The sequence below is a fragment of the Homalodisca vitripennis genome, chromosome 8 (assembly GCF_021130785.1).
Source record: "Homalodisca vitripennis isolate AUS2020 chromosome 8, UT_GWSS_2.1, whole genome shotgun sequence".
NCBI classification, from domain to species: domain Eukaryota; kingdom Metazoa; phylum Arthropoda; class Insecta; order Hemiptera; family Cicadellidae; genus Homalodisca; species Homalodisca vitripennis.
In genome coordinates this window covers 64482145-64498925 of record NC_060214.1, presented here as the reverse complement: position 1 = coordinate 64498925, position 16781 = coordinate 64482145, and the positions used below count along the sequence as shown (strand labels likewise).

The 16781-nt window shown below is 35.6% G+C and overlaps 1 protein-coding gene across 1 annotated transcript in view; it reads right to left on the bottom strand.

Moving 5' to 3' along the window:
• Window positions 1-237: 237 nt before the first annotated feature.
• LOC124367633 (protein KIAA0100-like) overlaps window positions 238-16781 on the bottom strand; it is a 103924-nt gene continuing 87380 nt past the window's right edge. Inside the window, exons 34-41 of the mRNA XM_046824607.1 lie at window positions 15690-15919; window positions 11362-11509; window positions 10023-10116; window positions 9695-9903; window positions 2746-2958; window positions 1545-1652; window positions 1345-1412; window positions 238-605 (exon numbers count right to left, since the gene is read on the bottom strand). Of these exons, the coding sequence (XP_046680563.1) occupies window positions 1362-1412; window positions 1545-1652; window positions 2746-2958; window positions 9695-9903; window positions 10023-10116; window positions 11362-11509; window positions 15690-15919 (1053 nt within the window). The 3' untranslated portion in view covers window positions 238-605; window positions 1345-1361. The remainder of the gene's footprint in view (window positions 606-1344; window positions 1413-1544; window positions 1653-2745; window positions 2959-9694; window positions 9904-10022; window positions 10117-11361; window positions 11510-15689; window positions 15920-16781) is intronic.

Below are 16781 nucleotides of genomic sequence, written 5' to 3'. Positions count from 1 at the left end.
TGAGATGAGTTTATATGACGTTTCTATTTTAAACATTAGCTCCATGTTAAGATTGGAGCCTCAGATGCTTAGTACATGGCAATAGGCTGCCTCTTAGAAGAAGAAGAGGCTATACAATGCACATATTTAGCATTCCTTCTTAAGGAAGCAATGGGTTAACACCACTTTGTGATTAGAAACTCTACTTTAGTTTTCCTACAGCATCATTCATTCAGACTTTAAAAAATGCAATCATAGTACTCATAAATAATTTTATTTCTTTAAAAATAATATTATTTGCATTTACAATTTAAGCAGTCTTATATAGCACAGTATAGGAAACGAATACTGCCAAGAGAATAAAAGCAAGATTGTAACAGAAAAACAGTTGTTTGTAACAAGTTGGTTCAATAAAACTAATAGGCTATAACAGCAACAATATTGACTTCACATTCCCTAGCAATAATACACAGTAGTACATTGTGTGAAAATGCTTTAAAATTACATTATATACAGATAAAATAAAGACTAGAACACAAGTTAATATTAAATTTGCAAATCTAAAAAATAGCTAAGGAAATCTGTTTCAGGCAGCAGTCCCTTGAAGAGTAACCCTGATCCATAGCCTGCAAAATACACAAATCAATTAAGTAAAACATGTAACCAAAAAGCACATTTTATTTGGAATGTTCTCTTTAGCGGTTTCACCTCCAAGTAAAGTCAATGTTAACTATAAACAACTTCTACAATATACAGGGTGTGTGAAATGTTATATGGCCATCTTCAATACTTTTTTATACAATAGTCACCACACGCTTACATCAGGGGACGAACCATGGGCATTGTCTTGAAAGATTTAAATGAAGGCCTAGCTCAATATGCATATCCTTTTAAAGGACGTACTTTATGGAACATAATCTGCAAAACACACTTAACAAGCTCTATTTATTACAAAATGGCGGCTATTGAAATAAGATCAATAATGAACCCATAAATAGCCACCATTTTGTATAGAATAAGTGTTTTAGGAATTACTCTATCACAAAATATCTAGCAATGTAAGCGTGTCATGTTCACTGCATGAAAAAATAGTTATGATAGCTATATAACATTCTGTATAGTTTGCAGAATTGTATTTTGTTCACCAATGATTCTTTATATTCCACAGGAACGCGGTACACATGCACATCATGTTAGCATAGTCACACACATCCCTTAGGATGTTGTAAGAATGCGTCCCACTCTCATGTCTTTTTGTTAAATGTTGCGGTTGTGGCACACCTCCTTGGACCTTTGTAAATCTGTCCGTAGGAGAGAAAATAATGACGTACAATTATGCTAAACACAAATAATACAAGTACTTACATGGAATTTTTAGTTCCTTAGTTTGGAAGCTTGAATACACCTTTTTTCTGTCCTCTACTTTCTTGAGGCTAAAAAAGAAAACAAAGCTATCAATAAGTATGACAGAATAATCAATACTTATATAGTTAAAATGAGAGTTTTGTTTCATTGAAGAATTATTTTGCGAGAAGGTTTGAATGGAAATATTGTACTGTACTCACCATCAGCTTGGAACCAAGCAGAATCCTCGCCTTGTCCTCCTCCTGAGGTGAGGGACCCTCGCTGACAACCCCTCGCTTCACTTTGATCTGGAATTTCTGCTTTATTGCCTGTAAACGAATGAAATGGATTTGTATAGTCTCATTCTCATTTTATCAGTGTTAAGGAATGTCTGAGGAACGAGTCTGCCCTTCTCAGTAACTTTTGGTTTTGACCTTGCTAATGATTATTTGGGGTCTGATGGATAGTCATCACCACACTTGAATTTTAGGAATTTACGAAGCGAAATCGCTGTGTTGATGGTTAGTGTTTATTATAATAAATTGTGAGTTGTAATGTTATCTATTTCCTTATAAAGTAGAACTTTTATTAGTTTTTATGTTTATTTACATTTTGTATACAAAATCAGCTTATTGCAAGTGTTCTCATGATAGAACTTAAGGAAATTTCCACATAACTTCACCGATCATCCACAGAGTCCAAATATAACTCCCATTCTATATTTACTATATATAACACAGCTTGTAGAAACGATAACTGCTCCAGAGAAAGCACAAACAAGTTAAAACTTGGTACAAATATTGACCTTATAAATATCTCAGTTAAGTTGTTTGATGTTTGGTACAGGACTTTGTTCCAATATAATGGCTATTTGAACTTAAACAGAGTTTACAACTCTGATATTTATGGAGCTACAGAAAAAAAGTGTTCTGGAATGCTTATAACATTTTTTAAACTTTTTTGATGAATATTTTTTTATCTCAAACTGTTTTCGAGATATTGATTGCATGTAAATGCCATAAGAAATAAATTATTAATATCTCAGTTGTCACTAAATCTAACTACCAAAAAGACTATTTTAATTATTTTTCTTACGATTTTGACAAAAATATTATTTTCTTATAATTTTGACTACATATACTTTTGCAGTGTTACAGATTCCTCCTTAGTACTTGGATAATTTTACAAATTAATGTTTCGGATAGTGACTGATAGCACAGACATGATCTATACCCACTGTGAACAAATCAAGACGTCACAGCCATTGGTTAACATAATATTGCACACTATACTTTTTTGAGTCCCATAAATCTTGGACCTCAAATCAACCTTTTTATGAGATAGTCCTACTTATTTTTGTGAGATGTGATGCACAAAGAGATGTCTACTGAATTCACATAACAAGAGGGAATGTTAGCTGACCTGCGGCAATATGACTCTTCTGCTATCATTCTTCATGGCCAGCAGCAGGTCCAGCCAAGTCCACGTAACATTGTGATATTCCAGAGTGGGTATCACCAGGCTCACGTCCTGGATATCTTCCAGGTTCTTCTCTTTGTTCCCCTTGTAGCTCACCTTCATCGGCACCTCTGGGATCTTGATGTAGATGAACAGCTTGTTCTTCTCTGCTCGCTCCTGCAGAACAGATGTCCCAACTTGGAATAACTCCATAAAAAATATGATGAGATTGCAAAACAAAAAGCGTTAAGAGATTTTCATGACTTGGTGTGGGATAAAAACTACATGTATGCATACTGTTCTCACTTTGGATAAAACTAGAGAAGTCTTGTTCACTAGAATATCAATTCTTCATGTCTCAATAAGCATAATAATTGAGAGTGTAGCCTGACAATTAATTCAATATAATGCTATATGGCCAGCTGAAAATGAAAAGAAGAAATCTATGATGAAGATCTTTAGGGAGTATGATGAGGGGGTGAAGAAAAGCAGGTAGAGAAAAGGAATGACTAAGGTGGTGGAAGAAGGAATTGATAGACAATAGACAATAGACAATAGACAATAGACAAACTTCTTTATTTACATATTCATTAAGAACAGTTATAGAGTCACATAATATTATTACATAAATATGGATGATGAATGTTTATACATTTGTGTTTTCAGTTAAAAAAAAAAAAAAAAAGTCAAGGTACATTTTGAAATCTCCATGTTTCATTGCAGGTGTTGAGGAACTCGTCCAGTGAATAAAATGGTTGATTTACTAGGATGTCATGCAGTTTTCCTTGTAGGGCACTCCTCTTCAATCTTCTCATTGTTTCTGGGAGAGCGTTCCACAACTTCCGGCCGATATAAGATGGTTTTTTCTCCATAAATTGCTGTGCGATGTGGAGGCAGAACGTAGTTGGCTGCATGGCGAGTGTTGTATGAATGGATATCTTTCCCCTGTTTGAAGACCCAGGCTGTGCACATGTAGAATTACTTCTTGGATGTATAGAGCAGTGACGGTCATTATGCCGAGGGTTTGGAAGGCTTGTCTGCAGCTTTGTTGATGTTCAAGGTCAGCGAGGATTCTAATGGCTTTTTTTCTGCAGGACAAGCACCTTGTTGAGGTTTCCGACAGAGGATCCGCCCCATACAGCAATCCCATACCTCATATGGGTTTCTACTAATGAATAGTAGGCTGTTTTGGCATTTTCTAGGTTTCCAATCCATTTTATGCGCCGAACAGCATAAATACCTATGCTGATTTTTTTGCAAAGGCCATCCACATGCTCTGTCCAGCCGAGATTTTCCCATCCAGAATGATTCCAAGGAATTTAACATGGTTTTCAATTTCTACGTCAGGTATTTTTGGAAATGTAGTCTTTTCTTTTACTAAAGTTAATCTGTATGGTTTTTGATGGATTTACAGCCAGGTCATTTTTCCTGCAGTATGTCAGTGCTTTGCAGAGGGAGTTGCAGGCGGTTGTATGTACTCCTTCTGCAGTGTCATCCTTTATTAAGAGTGTTGTGTCATCAGCATACATTACACAGTTGGTATTGTGATCTTGGATGTATGCTGGGAAGTCATTGACAAATAAGACAAAGATGACTGGGCCCAGGACTGATCCTTGTGGCACTCCACGTGTGACTGGTTGTGGGGTTTGACTGGTAGGTGTTTTTATGGCCAAGTGTAATGTTCTGTATTTCAACTACCTGTGTTCGCCCTGACAGATAGCTCATAAACCAGTTGTTTGCTATGCCAGTAATGCCAAGAGATTTAAGTTTTTCTGATATGAGGTCATGTCCTAAACAGTCAAAAGCTTTGCTATAGTCAAAGGAGGAGAGCAGAGATGTACTTTCCTTTGTCTATTGGTCAATTATGTATTCTACTAAGCTGATGATAGCTGATGCTGTTGATTTACCTTTAAGAAATCCATGTTGGCAGTTAGTAACTATGTTATGCTGCTCTAGGTAGGTCATAAGTCTATTGAGTACTACTTTTTCTATTATTTTTGAAAATGTTGAAAGAAGTGAAATAGGACGGTAATTTTGAACTTCAGTGGTTGGTCCTTTTTATGTTTTGGATACACTTTAGATTGTTTTAATGCAGTAGGAAATTGGCCAAGTCTAAAAGATTTGTTTTATTATGCTGACTAGAGGTGGTATAAGCTCATCAGCACAATACTTTACAATTTTAGCTGAATATTCATCCATTCCACTGGATGGTTTTGATTTAAGGGAATAGATGGCAGCTCTTACTTCTCTGAAATTTGTGGGCCTAAGTTAAAAAACAGTTTGGGCAGTTGTCTACTATAGACTGTCATTTTCATTTTTATCCTGATTTCCAACTGTTTTCTGGTTTGCTAAGTTTCAGTGTCGTTTCAGCAACTTGAGAGAAGAAAATGTTAAAATGTTCTGCAACTTCAGATGGGTTTATTCACGACTTTGTCATTTATTATAATACTGGATTGAGATGGGATTTTGTGTTGTCCTTTTCTTTCATGGTTAATGACTGTCCCATATGGCCATGGTTTTGTTTGCAGCTGACTCAATGAAGTGTGAGTTTTGCATTTTGTCGTAGGGTTCTAAGTTTGTTGTCATAATTTTTTTCCTTTCCACCATAACTGCTTTTATCTTGGATATTTCCTGTCATTTCATATTTGTAACGTGCCTTTAAGAAAAATATCCTTGAGGTAATTTTGTCTCATTGTCATAGCACAAAGTTTTTTGGTTTGTTTTCCTGTTGCTTTTCTTCTTGGGGCAAGCAATGTCAAGGGATAATTTCAAGACTTCCAGAAAATGTCGTAAGCTGAGTCAGCATCAGGGGCAAGATTGATAGTATCCCATTTTTTGTTCATCAGAAGAGATTTCAAGTTATCTAGGTTGGTTGGACTGAATTGTCTTTTGAAGGAAGTTTGCGGCAGAGTGTTTTATTTCATAGCCGTTTATCTGACATATCTGAGCAGTATGATCAGAAAGTCCTGTTTGTAGAATGACTGTGTCAATGTTATACTCAGGTATGTTGGTGCATATACAGTCAATTGAGGTGGCTGTGTCATGAGTAATGCGGGTGGCAAGTAAGGGCAATCTTTTGATGTTGTGTGTGTGTGCAGTTCAGTTTCTAAGATTGTGTTGTCTATGGTTTTTTTTCATCTGTCCTATGTTAATATCTCTCCGATCAGCACTAGGTGTTTATTGTGTGCTTGTGTGTAGTCTAGGATGTTTGACAGAACATTTATACTAGCCCTTGTATTTTCTCTGGGTGACCGGTATACTCCCAGGATGTGTATGTTTCTGTCAATTGATTCTACCGACACCATAGCCGCTTCACAGCAGAAACTCTTGACATAGGTGGGATATAGCGGTTTTCTTTGGTGCTGTCTGCTAGAGTGTCCTCTGCATAAATAGCTACACCTCCCAGCTTATGGTCTTCTCTGCTAAAGTTTGCTATTAAAGAGTATCCTTCGAGTTTAGTACTCTCTAATTCTTTGCTTTTGAGGCCATGTTCGGTAAGCACCAAGATATTGGGATTTTTATTGCTTAGAAGGTGGTTTAGCCTATCAATCTTTTTTATCAAGTCCACGAATGTTTTGATGCATTATAATTAGATTTTTTTCTGGGGCTTTTTGAGGTTTGAGTTTATGAAGTATCTGGTTTGAATTTGGTCTGCTTCTGGTAGGTGTGGACTAAAAAATGTTCATGTGGTTCTGGCTGAGATTCGGTACAGTTATGGGAGTTGAAGTTTGAGTGGCTTCACTTTGTGAAATTCTATTAGTGTTTGTAGGTAGTTGGGATTGCTGGATGTTGGATTTTTCAGCAGCTTTTGCCACTTTAAGGGAGACACTAAACTGATTAGTCTTTATAGTCCGTTTTTTGCTCATTTCCTGTTGTTAATGAAAGGTTTTGTTTTGTCCGTGGTGTAGTCAATGCATGCTTCAGTTTTTTACTGCAGGTTTGGACTGACTCCTGGCATTGTAGTTAGGCTTGCATCTGTCATGGTTTAAGGCAATAGTGGGCTCTGCCTTTGTTGTCCTTGCAGGTATAAACAGTTTTTGGTTGCAGGTTTGACTGACTCCTGAGGTTGGGGATGGATTTTTTTTCTGTTGGTGATGTAGTCAGGGTATTGTTCAGTTTTTTTTCTGCAGGTTTGGCTGACTCCTGGCGTTGTAGTTAGGCTTGCATCTGTCATGGGTAAGGCAATAGTGGGCTTTGCCTTTGTTGTCCTTGCAGGTATAAACAGTTTTTGGTTGCAGGTTTGACTGACTCCTGAGGTTGGGGATGGATTTTTTTCTGTTGGTGATGTAGTCAGGGTATTGTTCAGTTTTTTTTCTGCAGGTTTGGCTGACTCCTGGCCGTTGTAGTTGGGCTGACATGTGTTATAGGTAAGTCAAATAGAGGAAGCTGCATTTGTTGTCTTTGTAGATAAAGTAAGTAATTTGCTACAGGTTTGACTGACTCCTGCGAGAGTGTCATTTATTTTTTGGCAAAAATGCACTTGAAGCCATGGTCTTAATAGATAGCTCCATTTGGTCAAGCTTTGAGTTCATTTTTGATATTTCCAATAGTACAGCGGTTTGATTAGTCTCATATATTTGGGCATCCCCCATAGGAGAAGTCTGTGAATATGAGCTCTTGCATACTACAGCTGTTATTTCTGTGTTTTGAATTTTTTCTTGCAGTATGGAGTTGCTTTTTTCTAGTTCTACTATTTGTTTTGCATAGTTATCAATCATTTGGACCCAGTTTAAGGTCGTTATCCCTCAGATGAATTCTGATTTCTAAGCGCAGTTTCTTCTCGTTTTCAAGTTGGGCTTGAATATCTGAAATTTAACTGTAGAAGATTTTCAATTTTTTGTCAAATATTTGCTTTCAATGTTTTCCATCTCTTCCAATTTCCCCTCCATACTGATAAGTTTGCTTTGGAGTGCTAGTTTCTCTGATTTTAGCAATTTCGTTCTCAGCTACTAATGCCGATCCTATTTTGGCAGCCATTTGGAGGTCGTCCTCTCGACTGTTAGAGCCTTCTATTAGGTTGTTTTCAATAAGACTCATTTCTAGTTCCAGTAGGGTGTCTGAGGTATTTAGTGTTTCTGAGTCAACAATTCGGTTTGGTAATGGTGGTGTTTTTAGATATCCTGCATGCCATGCAGTGCCATTTTTTCAATTTCATGAGTGGCCCTTTTTTTTTAAATCTTTTTCTAAAATATTTTGGCATCCTGCATGGTACCATTTTGCACATAGGCCTGTGCATTTAATACCAGAATATTTTTACTCCAATATTGCATATACCACATGGATATTTAGTGGGCATTTCAGAGTCAGTTTAGTAGAGGTATTAATAGAAAATTCTTAGTAAAAATAGTCTGTATTAAGTAAAAGTAGAAAATGATAAATAAAAATGTCAGATATTTAAAACATAGATAATACTCTGGTAAGTAGTGATTTGCTACAAGCTAAGTATTTGCTGATGACAGCCAGTAAGTAGAGGCCGTGTTGTCTGAGGTCAGCGTCACAGACGCATTGTCAGCAGGTGTCGAGCAAATATTCCCCATCTGCTTGACCTAATAGCTGGCTCTATCTGTTTTCTAGCAGCTGGTGCTCTAGATAGTGTCTTGTTGGCTATGACGTCACTGTTTTTGTTTTAGGTTTTATTCAGCCTGTTATTTATTTACTTGTTGTCAGTGGAAAAAATAAATATCAGTAGTGCTATAAAACAATAAAAATTAGTTTAGAGAATTGCTTGAGTTTGTTATATTATGTGATATATCTTGAAAAAAATTGTTGCAGTTGTTGATCTAGTTCGTGATGTTACTTACAAGTTTTCTTGGATTTTTATTGTCTTAAGGTTCCTTAAATGTTCCTTAAATAGATGATTACTAAACTTACAGTTTAGAAGTATTGATTGGTGTGCAGTTAAGTTGGTACTTTGTTGATTTTCCCCACTTAAACTTCACTAAAAATGTAGGATCACTTTCACACTAGATGATGGGTGTCCGCCATGTTGGATTTAAGTTGATGGGGACTGTGTGCCAAGCCCAGTAATTTGGAAATTAGAAACTGTAGATCCAATAGTTTCTTTGAAATTGGGCTATTTATTAACTGGACTGTGATGAAGGTAGGATGATAGTTTCGTGAATGAAGACTTAATATCCACACAATATCCACAGATAGTAGCGTTAGAAGCGGTGGTTCAAAATCAAGAGTTCTAACATTCAGTAGTCAAATACATTTTATGTTTAAACTTTTAAAGCGTTAAATGTTAGTTTTTGCATTTGTTGGAGTGCACTTCTTGTATTATTAATTAAGGTATCACACAGTAAATTATTATTACAACATCATAATTCAACAACATCATAAAGACACAACATATTTGAACATTCAACCTGTAATAAAGATCTGTGCATCTTTCCATAGCTTGAGAACTTACACATGAACAAAATTTAACTTGTTAATTGTAAATTACTGTAAAAATATAACAAAATTGTTTCTCTGTTTTTAATTCAAATTAAATCAATCATTTTCAAATACACACAAAAAATTGATTAGTTTCTTACTGGAAACCATATTTAGGTTATAAATGTTACAACAGCTCTGATGATGTTCCAAGGCACCATTTTATCTAACAGAATCCTGAATGGGTTACTGAATGGGTTAATCTGTTTAAATAAAATGTTGTAGCACTAGATCTGAGTAGCAAAAATAAAAACCTTCACATTTTGCTGGTTTTTAAAACATACAGATTTACTAGAGTACAAAATATCTTGTTGAATAACTTTTATATAATTCTGGTCAACAGATAAAATTAGAACGATGAGTTTACATTGAATTTCTGATCTTTGAATCTGAATAAAGTGCTATTAAAAAAACCACACATACAGTAGAGTACCTAAAGATTATAAAAACTTTCAAACAAATGTTTATATATTACCTTCATTTTTTCCACATCATCCTTTTGCTCTATACGGACATAAAAATTGGAATCTTTGCCCTTTTTAACAGTTTTTTCAGAACTCTTGCTCTTTTTTGATGAGGTACTGCCACTCTCAGCCTCCTCCAACCCGTCTCCTTCAATGTTCTCTGGATCCCGCTCCGGGAAACAGAACCGCAGCATGGTATTGTAAAATTTCTTTGTCAGACCTGAAATAGAGTATAAAAAGGAATAGTAATTACAAGTAATTATTTCAATTATGTATTGGTGGCTGAAAAAAACAACAGCATTTCACATGATGATTGAAAATATATAAAAATTCTCTTACCTATGGTTAAAGGCACAACGTTGATCTCAAAATGCTCCTTCACAGAAATTCCTCCGACAGGAGCTTTTTCACGGCAAAACACTCTAACAGCCCTCTAAAATAACAAAAGAGAGGAATTTATATTTGGACAAACTACAAAAGCAACATTTTCTCATTTAGTGGACACAATTCAAAACCAATTTTAGAGGGCACTGCAAAATTAATTAAAAGTGAAGATCCAAATCAGTAACCTGCTTTTCCGCTAAACTACAATGTAGACACATTCAATCCAAAACTTTTATTTAGTTCCAACTCCAAATTTGTAATTTCCTATTCTGATATCAATTCTAATTATTTTATTGGAGAAAATCACAGTATTCTTATGCATTCATAATACACACAATACACTGCCTCCATAAACCGTATTGGTAACATTTGCTTATAAGAGGGTTTGATTGGAAAGCAGCATTCTAATCATCTGAGTTTGTATTCTTTAAACAACTGCATCACCATACAGACTGATTATTTACTAATCAGTTCATTTTATGATTTTTGTTGTTTCGTTGGACCCCGACAATCTAATCTAAAACTCTGTATCCAAATTTTAACAAGAGAGTTTTAACAGGGTAGGAAAAGAAGGTTTACCTATATAAAATAGAAAAGTGAGACATCTTCCACTTGACACAGAGAAATAATAATTAACCTATCAACCAGTTTCAAGTTGAACAGAAGTTAAGTATTTCATGCCCTGTGGATGGTCTTAAATAAGCCTGCAATGCAGAGAGGGTTTTAAAAAAGCAACAATTTAATTTAAGAAATTATCTTAAATTTATGTTACATAAACCAAACCTGTATCTTGATTTAGCCAGACAACAAAATAGTAGAAAACTGAATTTTGATTCAGGAATGCAATGTTTCACATTCTTTATTCTACTGCCTGTATTGATCAAGAACAATATCTGACTCAAATAATAGGTAGTAGAGTCTTACTGAAGATTATTACAAAACAGGACATAGAACCCTACATCAACCATATCAATAGTGTGACACCATGAAATATTAGTTGTTGAATAATTGGGAGGGATAGGTTCCCTTTTTATTATTTAAATTTTGATGTTTATGTGATGGAAAATCAACTCTTTGTTTGGCATGTATAAGTGACAATTTGAAAAAATTACAGAAATGTTAACTAGATAATGAGTATTTGCCATTGTTATTGTAATGAAATAGCCAAGATATAAACATTACTAATCACAAAGTAACAAATATACCTAAATAATAAAAAAAATTATTTCAAAGGTATTCCATATTTATTTCTTTATTGATCAGATTAATACCACAAAACAACATATAGGATTACCTTCCGATCAACTGGCATGTTGCTCTGGATTTCTGTTGGTACAATGACCTCCTTGTAGACTTGATTCGGTAGTAGATTAGTCATCCTGACATAGCCGACCTCTAGAAGGTGTTCCACGGAGTCGTCACTCTTGGAGTTCTTGGTATACCTGTCACAATGATGTCTCAGTTACCTCTCTGTTGCCACAATAACCACCTTGTTGGCTGAGCGCTAGTGAAGCCTATCATTTGTGGGGTTGGACATATTTTATGTCTGTCTGTCTATACATCCGCATGATATTTCAAAAACAAACAGACCTTTCGACTTAACATTTTGCATAAAGCTTCATTTTTAAACATGCAACACTAAGTTTGATGATGGGAATTTTTGAGCGTTAGCAATTATTTTTATATTTATTCTATGGGTAACTATGATATCAATGAGACAATATCAGGATAAATAAATTTGTAAACAACCTAATTACAATCATATGACATCAGTGAAAAAAAATCAGTAACATTATGTTTCGAGATCTGCAATCATATACTAGGCATTGTGACACGCCTAAGACAACGCTCTGGTATGATTTGTTTATTTTAACCTAGTTTGTAATTATGTTTTAGGTTAGTTATTTACCTGAAGAAGAGATCAGATTGTAGATCTCGAAATGTAGTGTTACTCATTTTTTGTTTCACTGAACAATGGCAAATGTCCGGAAAAGATCCTGCTTCCTTCACAATGCCTCCATCGTCAAAAATAAACTTAGAATATAACAAAGAATATGACATCAGTCAAGCAACACATCTCTCTCTCTCTCTCTCTCTCTATCTCTCTCTCCCTCTCCCTCCCTCCCTCCTCTGAGCTTTGTATAAAAAAGTACGTACAATTTATTTTCTTATTTTCTCATTAATCTTTTTAAAACAAAATAGTAAATTGACTCTTTTTTAACGTCATATTTGTAACAAATAAATTTCTTATTATCTGATATTTGGTGTATTCCCAGTTTATCCAGATTCATGTTTATCCGGATCACATCCAATTCCAATTAACCCGAATAAACAAGGTTTCACTAGACAATAGACAATAGATTTTTATTTCTCAGTCAATACATAAAGTATATAGAGAATTGTCGTAGATATGATATAAAGTCATCACTCAACATTTTTTTAGATAACAAAAAGGTAATCAGTTCTTAATATAAAGATTCAGTAAGAGTTTCAAACATTGTATTATATAAATAATCCAAAACTAATATTGCAATTTAAAATCATTAAAAACCCATTTTTATATGAAAGAGTCATCAAAAAAAATCATATACTGAATAGCATGCTCTCATTGACAAAGTATTTTTTATTTCCATTAAAAAACTTTAATAAAACTTTTGACAACGAATTGGCAACACACAACATAAGAAGGCTCCCTTTGCCACCAACTCGCATTACAGTTGACACAAGCACTTCAATTGACTGTATATGCACTAATATTCCAGAACATGACCTTAGTGCAACAATTTTACAAACTGGACTATCGGATCATACCGCCCAAATATGTAGCCTGGACTTTTGTAAAAATGACGACAACACGCAAACTCTTCGGCGACAAATGGGAAGGAGAAACCTTGACCAGCTCAAGTCACTGCTTTCCATAAAAAACTGGGATACTGTCTATAATGCTGAAGATGCGGAAACAGCATATAACATATTCGAAGGAGTGCTGCAAACTGCCCTTGACATCTCCTGCCCTCACAAGAAGAGCAAAAATAAAACTAAGAGTAAACCAATTCACTAATATGACCAAGAATCAGCTGAGATAAAAGCTGCCTACTTAAGAGCCTCAAACACCTATGAAATTACCGGAAGGGCACAAGATAAAGAAACTATGGTAAACATAAAAAAGAAGTACGACAGAAAACTAAGGATGTTGCAACAAAATGCAAATACACAGAAAATAATGACATCTGACAACAAATCCAAAGCTGTATGGGACATAATACATACAGAGACCAATGCCAAACAACTTAGCAAAACGTGTCCTAAGCTAAACATTGACAATGCAGTGGTAGACAATCCTCTTCAGGTAGCTGAACAACTAAACACTTTCTTTACTCAGATAGCAGAAGTGACATTACAGCAAAACAACCAACAGCCAGGAGACAGCAGATTAGAAGAGGACCTAAACCTCTTAAACCACCCTTTAATACAACCATTTGATCTGACCGCCACAACATGGGAAGAAGTAAGTCAAGTAATACACAACCTAAAAAACAAATCATCGAGTGGTACAGACGAATACTCATCAAAAGTTGTAAAGCATTGCGCAGTGGAATTGATTCATCCTCTTGCATCAATTATAAATAAATCATTTTCCCTGGGCCAATTCCCAACAAAGCTTAAAGTCTCCAAGGTCTATCCCCAGCACAAAAAAGGACCAAAAACTGACCCAAAAAACTATAGACCCATTTCCTTAATATCAACGTTTTCAAAAATTATTGAAAAAATAGTATTGAAGAGACTAATGACACATCTTACACAACAGGACTTAATTACTGACTGCCAGCATGGCTTCCAGAAGGGAAAATCTACTTTATCTGCCATCATAAGTCTGGTCGAATCTATAATTGACAGCATAGAGGAGGGACAATTTGTCACTGCCTTATTCCTAGACTACAGTAAGGCCTTTGATTGCTTAGGACACAGCCTCATCTCTAAAAAACTTGCAGCTTTGGGAGTAACAGGTCTGGAAAACAAGTGGTTTGATAGTTATCTCAAAGGGAGATCCCAAATTGTGGAGATTCAGCATACTACATCTGGCGTCACTAGCATGTTCAGATCTTGTCCTCAACCAATTACTAGAGGAGTCCCACAGGGATCTGTGTTGGAACCCATTTTGTTTATTCTGCTGACTAACGACTTCCCAGTTCTAATTCAAAATGAAAGTACGAGCTGCATAATGTACACAGATGATACCACTCTTCTTCTAAGAAATGACACAGCTGAACAATTGTACAGTAACTCTATCACATCATTAGAAAGCGCCATAATCTACAGTAAATTAAATGACTTAGCAATAAACCCTGACAAAACTACACAGGTACACTTTAGCAGGAAGAAAGAGGTACCAGCAAGCATTCCCAATATACCAGTGGCTAACCAGATCAAGTTTTTGGGAGTAACTCTCGATAGCAGACTCACATGGGCAGATCATGTAAACAACATATGCAATAAAATTAGTACAGGCATCTACGTTGTTAAACGTATTAAATGGGTAGGCTCTCTGGAAGCGGCAAAAATAGCCTACTATGCGCTAATAGAGTCTCACATTAGGTATGGCCTTATAGTCTGGGGAACCTCCCAAGGAAACCTCAAGAGAGTTCTGGTACTCCAAAAGAAGGCAGTCAGGACCCTTGCAAACCTTGAGCCACTACAAACATGCCGACAGGCCTACCAGACCCTAGGCATACTTACAGTACCTGCACTTTACATTTATGAAGCCATCTTGCACGTAGATAAACTACATCTGCAGACTCACATGGACCTCCATAATTACCCCACACGCCATGCCTCAAGGCTCACCCTACCTCAACACAGAACAGCTTTATATGAGAAGAAACCTTCATACATTGGCCGGAAATTTAAAAACCTTCTACCAGACTACCTCCGCAGCCTGACAGGAAACAGACTAAAGAACCTACTTCGAGAGTTTTTGCTGAAGAGACCTGTATACACCATTGAAGAGTTCCTGGAATCTGCTAACACTGGAACCACGTGATTTTAAAAATTGAAGCATAAACCTCCTAAACTCACAATGATGACACTATTAAACTGTAATTATCTAACTTTGCATTATGTATTATATTTTGACAAATTACTGTACTTAATGTTCACGTAATAAAGACATTTTGATTTTGATTTGATTTGATTTTTCTGGACACCAATTTTTTGTTGCATTTCAATATTTTATCTATTATTTTACAAATCACTGATTTATTTATGGATTTTTCAAATTTGGAAGAGCTATGTTGTTTTATCTGTATAAAATTATGTCCGGTATTATGTATATTGGCATTTGTATCATGAGAAAAATTATTTTTATGTTTTGTGTAATATTTGCATAACTCATACAGGTATAAACTTGATAGTCAGGATTTTTGAATCCTGAAAATGCTTTCTGTAAGAATAACTGGGGGTTTATTTATTAATAACTCTTACAGCTCTTTTTTGTATTAAGAATATTCTTTTAAAACTTACTAAAGTTGTTCCTCCCCAGATTCCTATACCAAAGTTTACCAAACTTTGAAACAAAGCAAAATACACTTTTCTCAGTACAACAAAATAAATTCCAATACTCACAGAAAGTTGGACAGTACGAGATCAGCGATGCCCAACTGTCCGTCAGCATCTGTGAGTCGCCACTGTGCATGCTTGAAGCAGATCTCATTGGCTCGCACCACAGTGACCGGTTTGTCCCTGCGCGTTGTCGCCAGCTTCTGACTCGTCGAGAGCTGTGTCTCTTTGTAACAGGAGAGCATCATGTGCAGCTCATCACTTTGGGACAACAGCTGCTCTTTGCAGTCATATACCTGTCACAGTGTGAATTCTAGAGCATGTTAATCGTCTTTTCTTGATTCTTTTGCAAATTACTTTGACTCAATGAGGATCATTATCGAACCACTCCAGTTGAAAAAGTTGATCATTATTGTTTAAAGTTGCAGATGCCGAATGGTAAAGAACTGCCATTTGATTACTCAGTTGCTTCTTTAAATCAAATTTGAGAGAGCAGCCTGCATCAATATAGTCCGGTGAAATTTGAGGCAGTGTTTGCCACATCACTGCTAACTACCAGCCGTCGCCGCTATGATGTGGCTATCTATGATCATTACTGCCTGTTTGATTTACATGTTGTCTGCAAAACATATGAATGAAAAAAGGTACAGTATGTATATTTGTTTACAACAACAGCACATGATGAGCCAAATCAGTAAGATTTCCTAATTTGAAGTTTGATTTCGACGATGGAAGGATTGTGAAGGAAATAGGATTTTTCTGGATATTTGCCATTGTTTAGTGATACATAAAGCAGTAACATAATATAGTGTTTACTGATACAATAGCGTTACTGATTTTTGTTTCACTGAACGATGGCAAATGTCTGGAAAAATCCTGTTTCCTTCACAATTTTTCCTACACGCAAAACTGACAACAGTTTTGGGCGTGCGGTTTACTGGGAGGATTCAGATGTACCAGCTACAGCTGGACTATGTTGGTGTGTGCTGCTTTAACATAAAGTTCCACTTAATGTTTATTATTATGAATTCAGTTTTATTACTAATGAAATGAAAGCATAAAATAAAATAATTTAATTCAGAAACTTAAGTAACATTTGACTGGAGCGAGCCGTTGTTTACTATAACAAAGCTAGTTAGAGTATTTGAATTGTTGGGA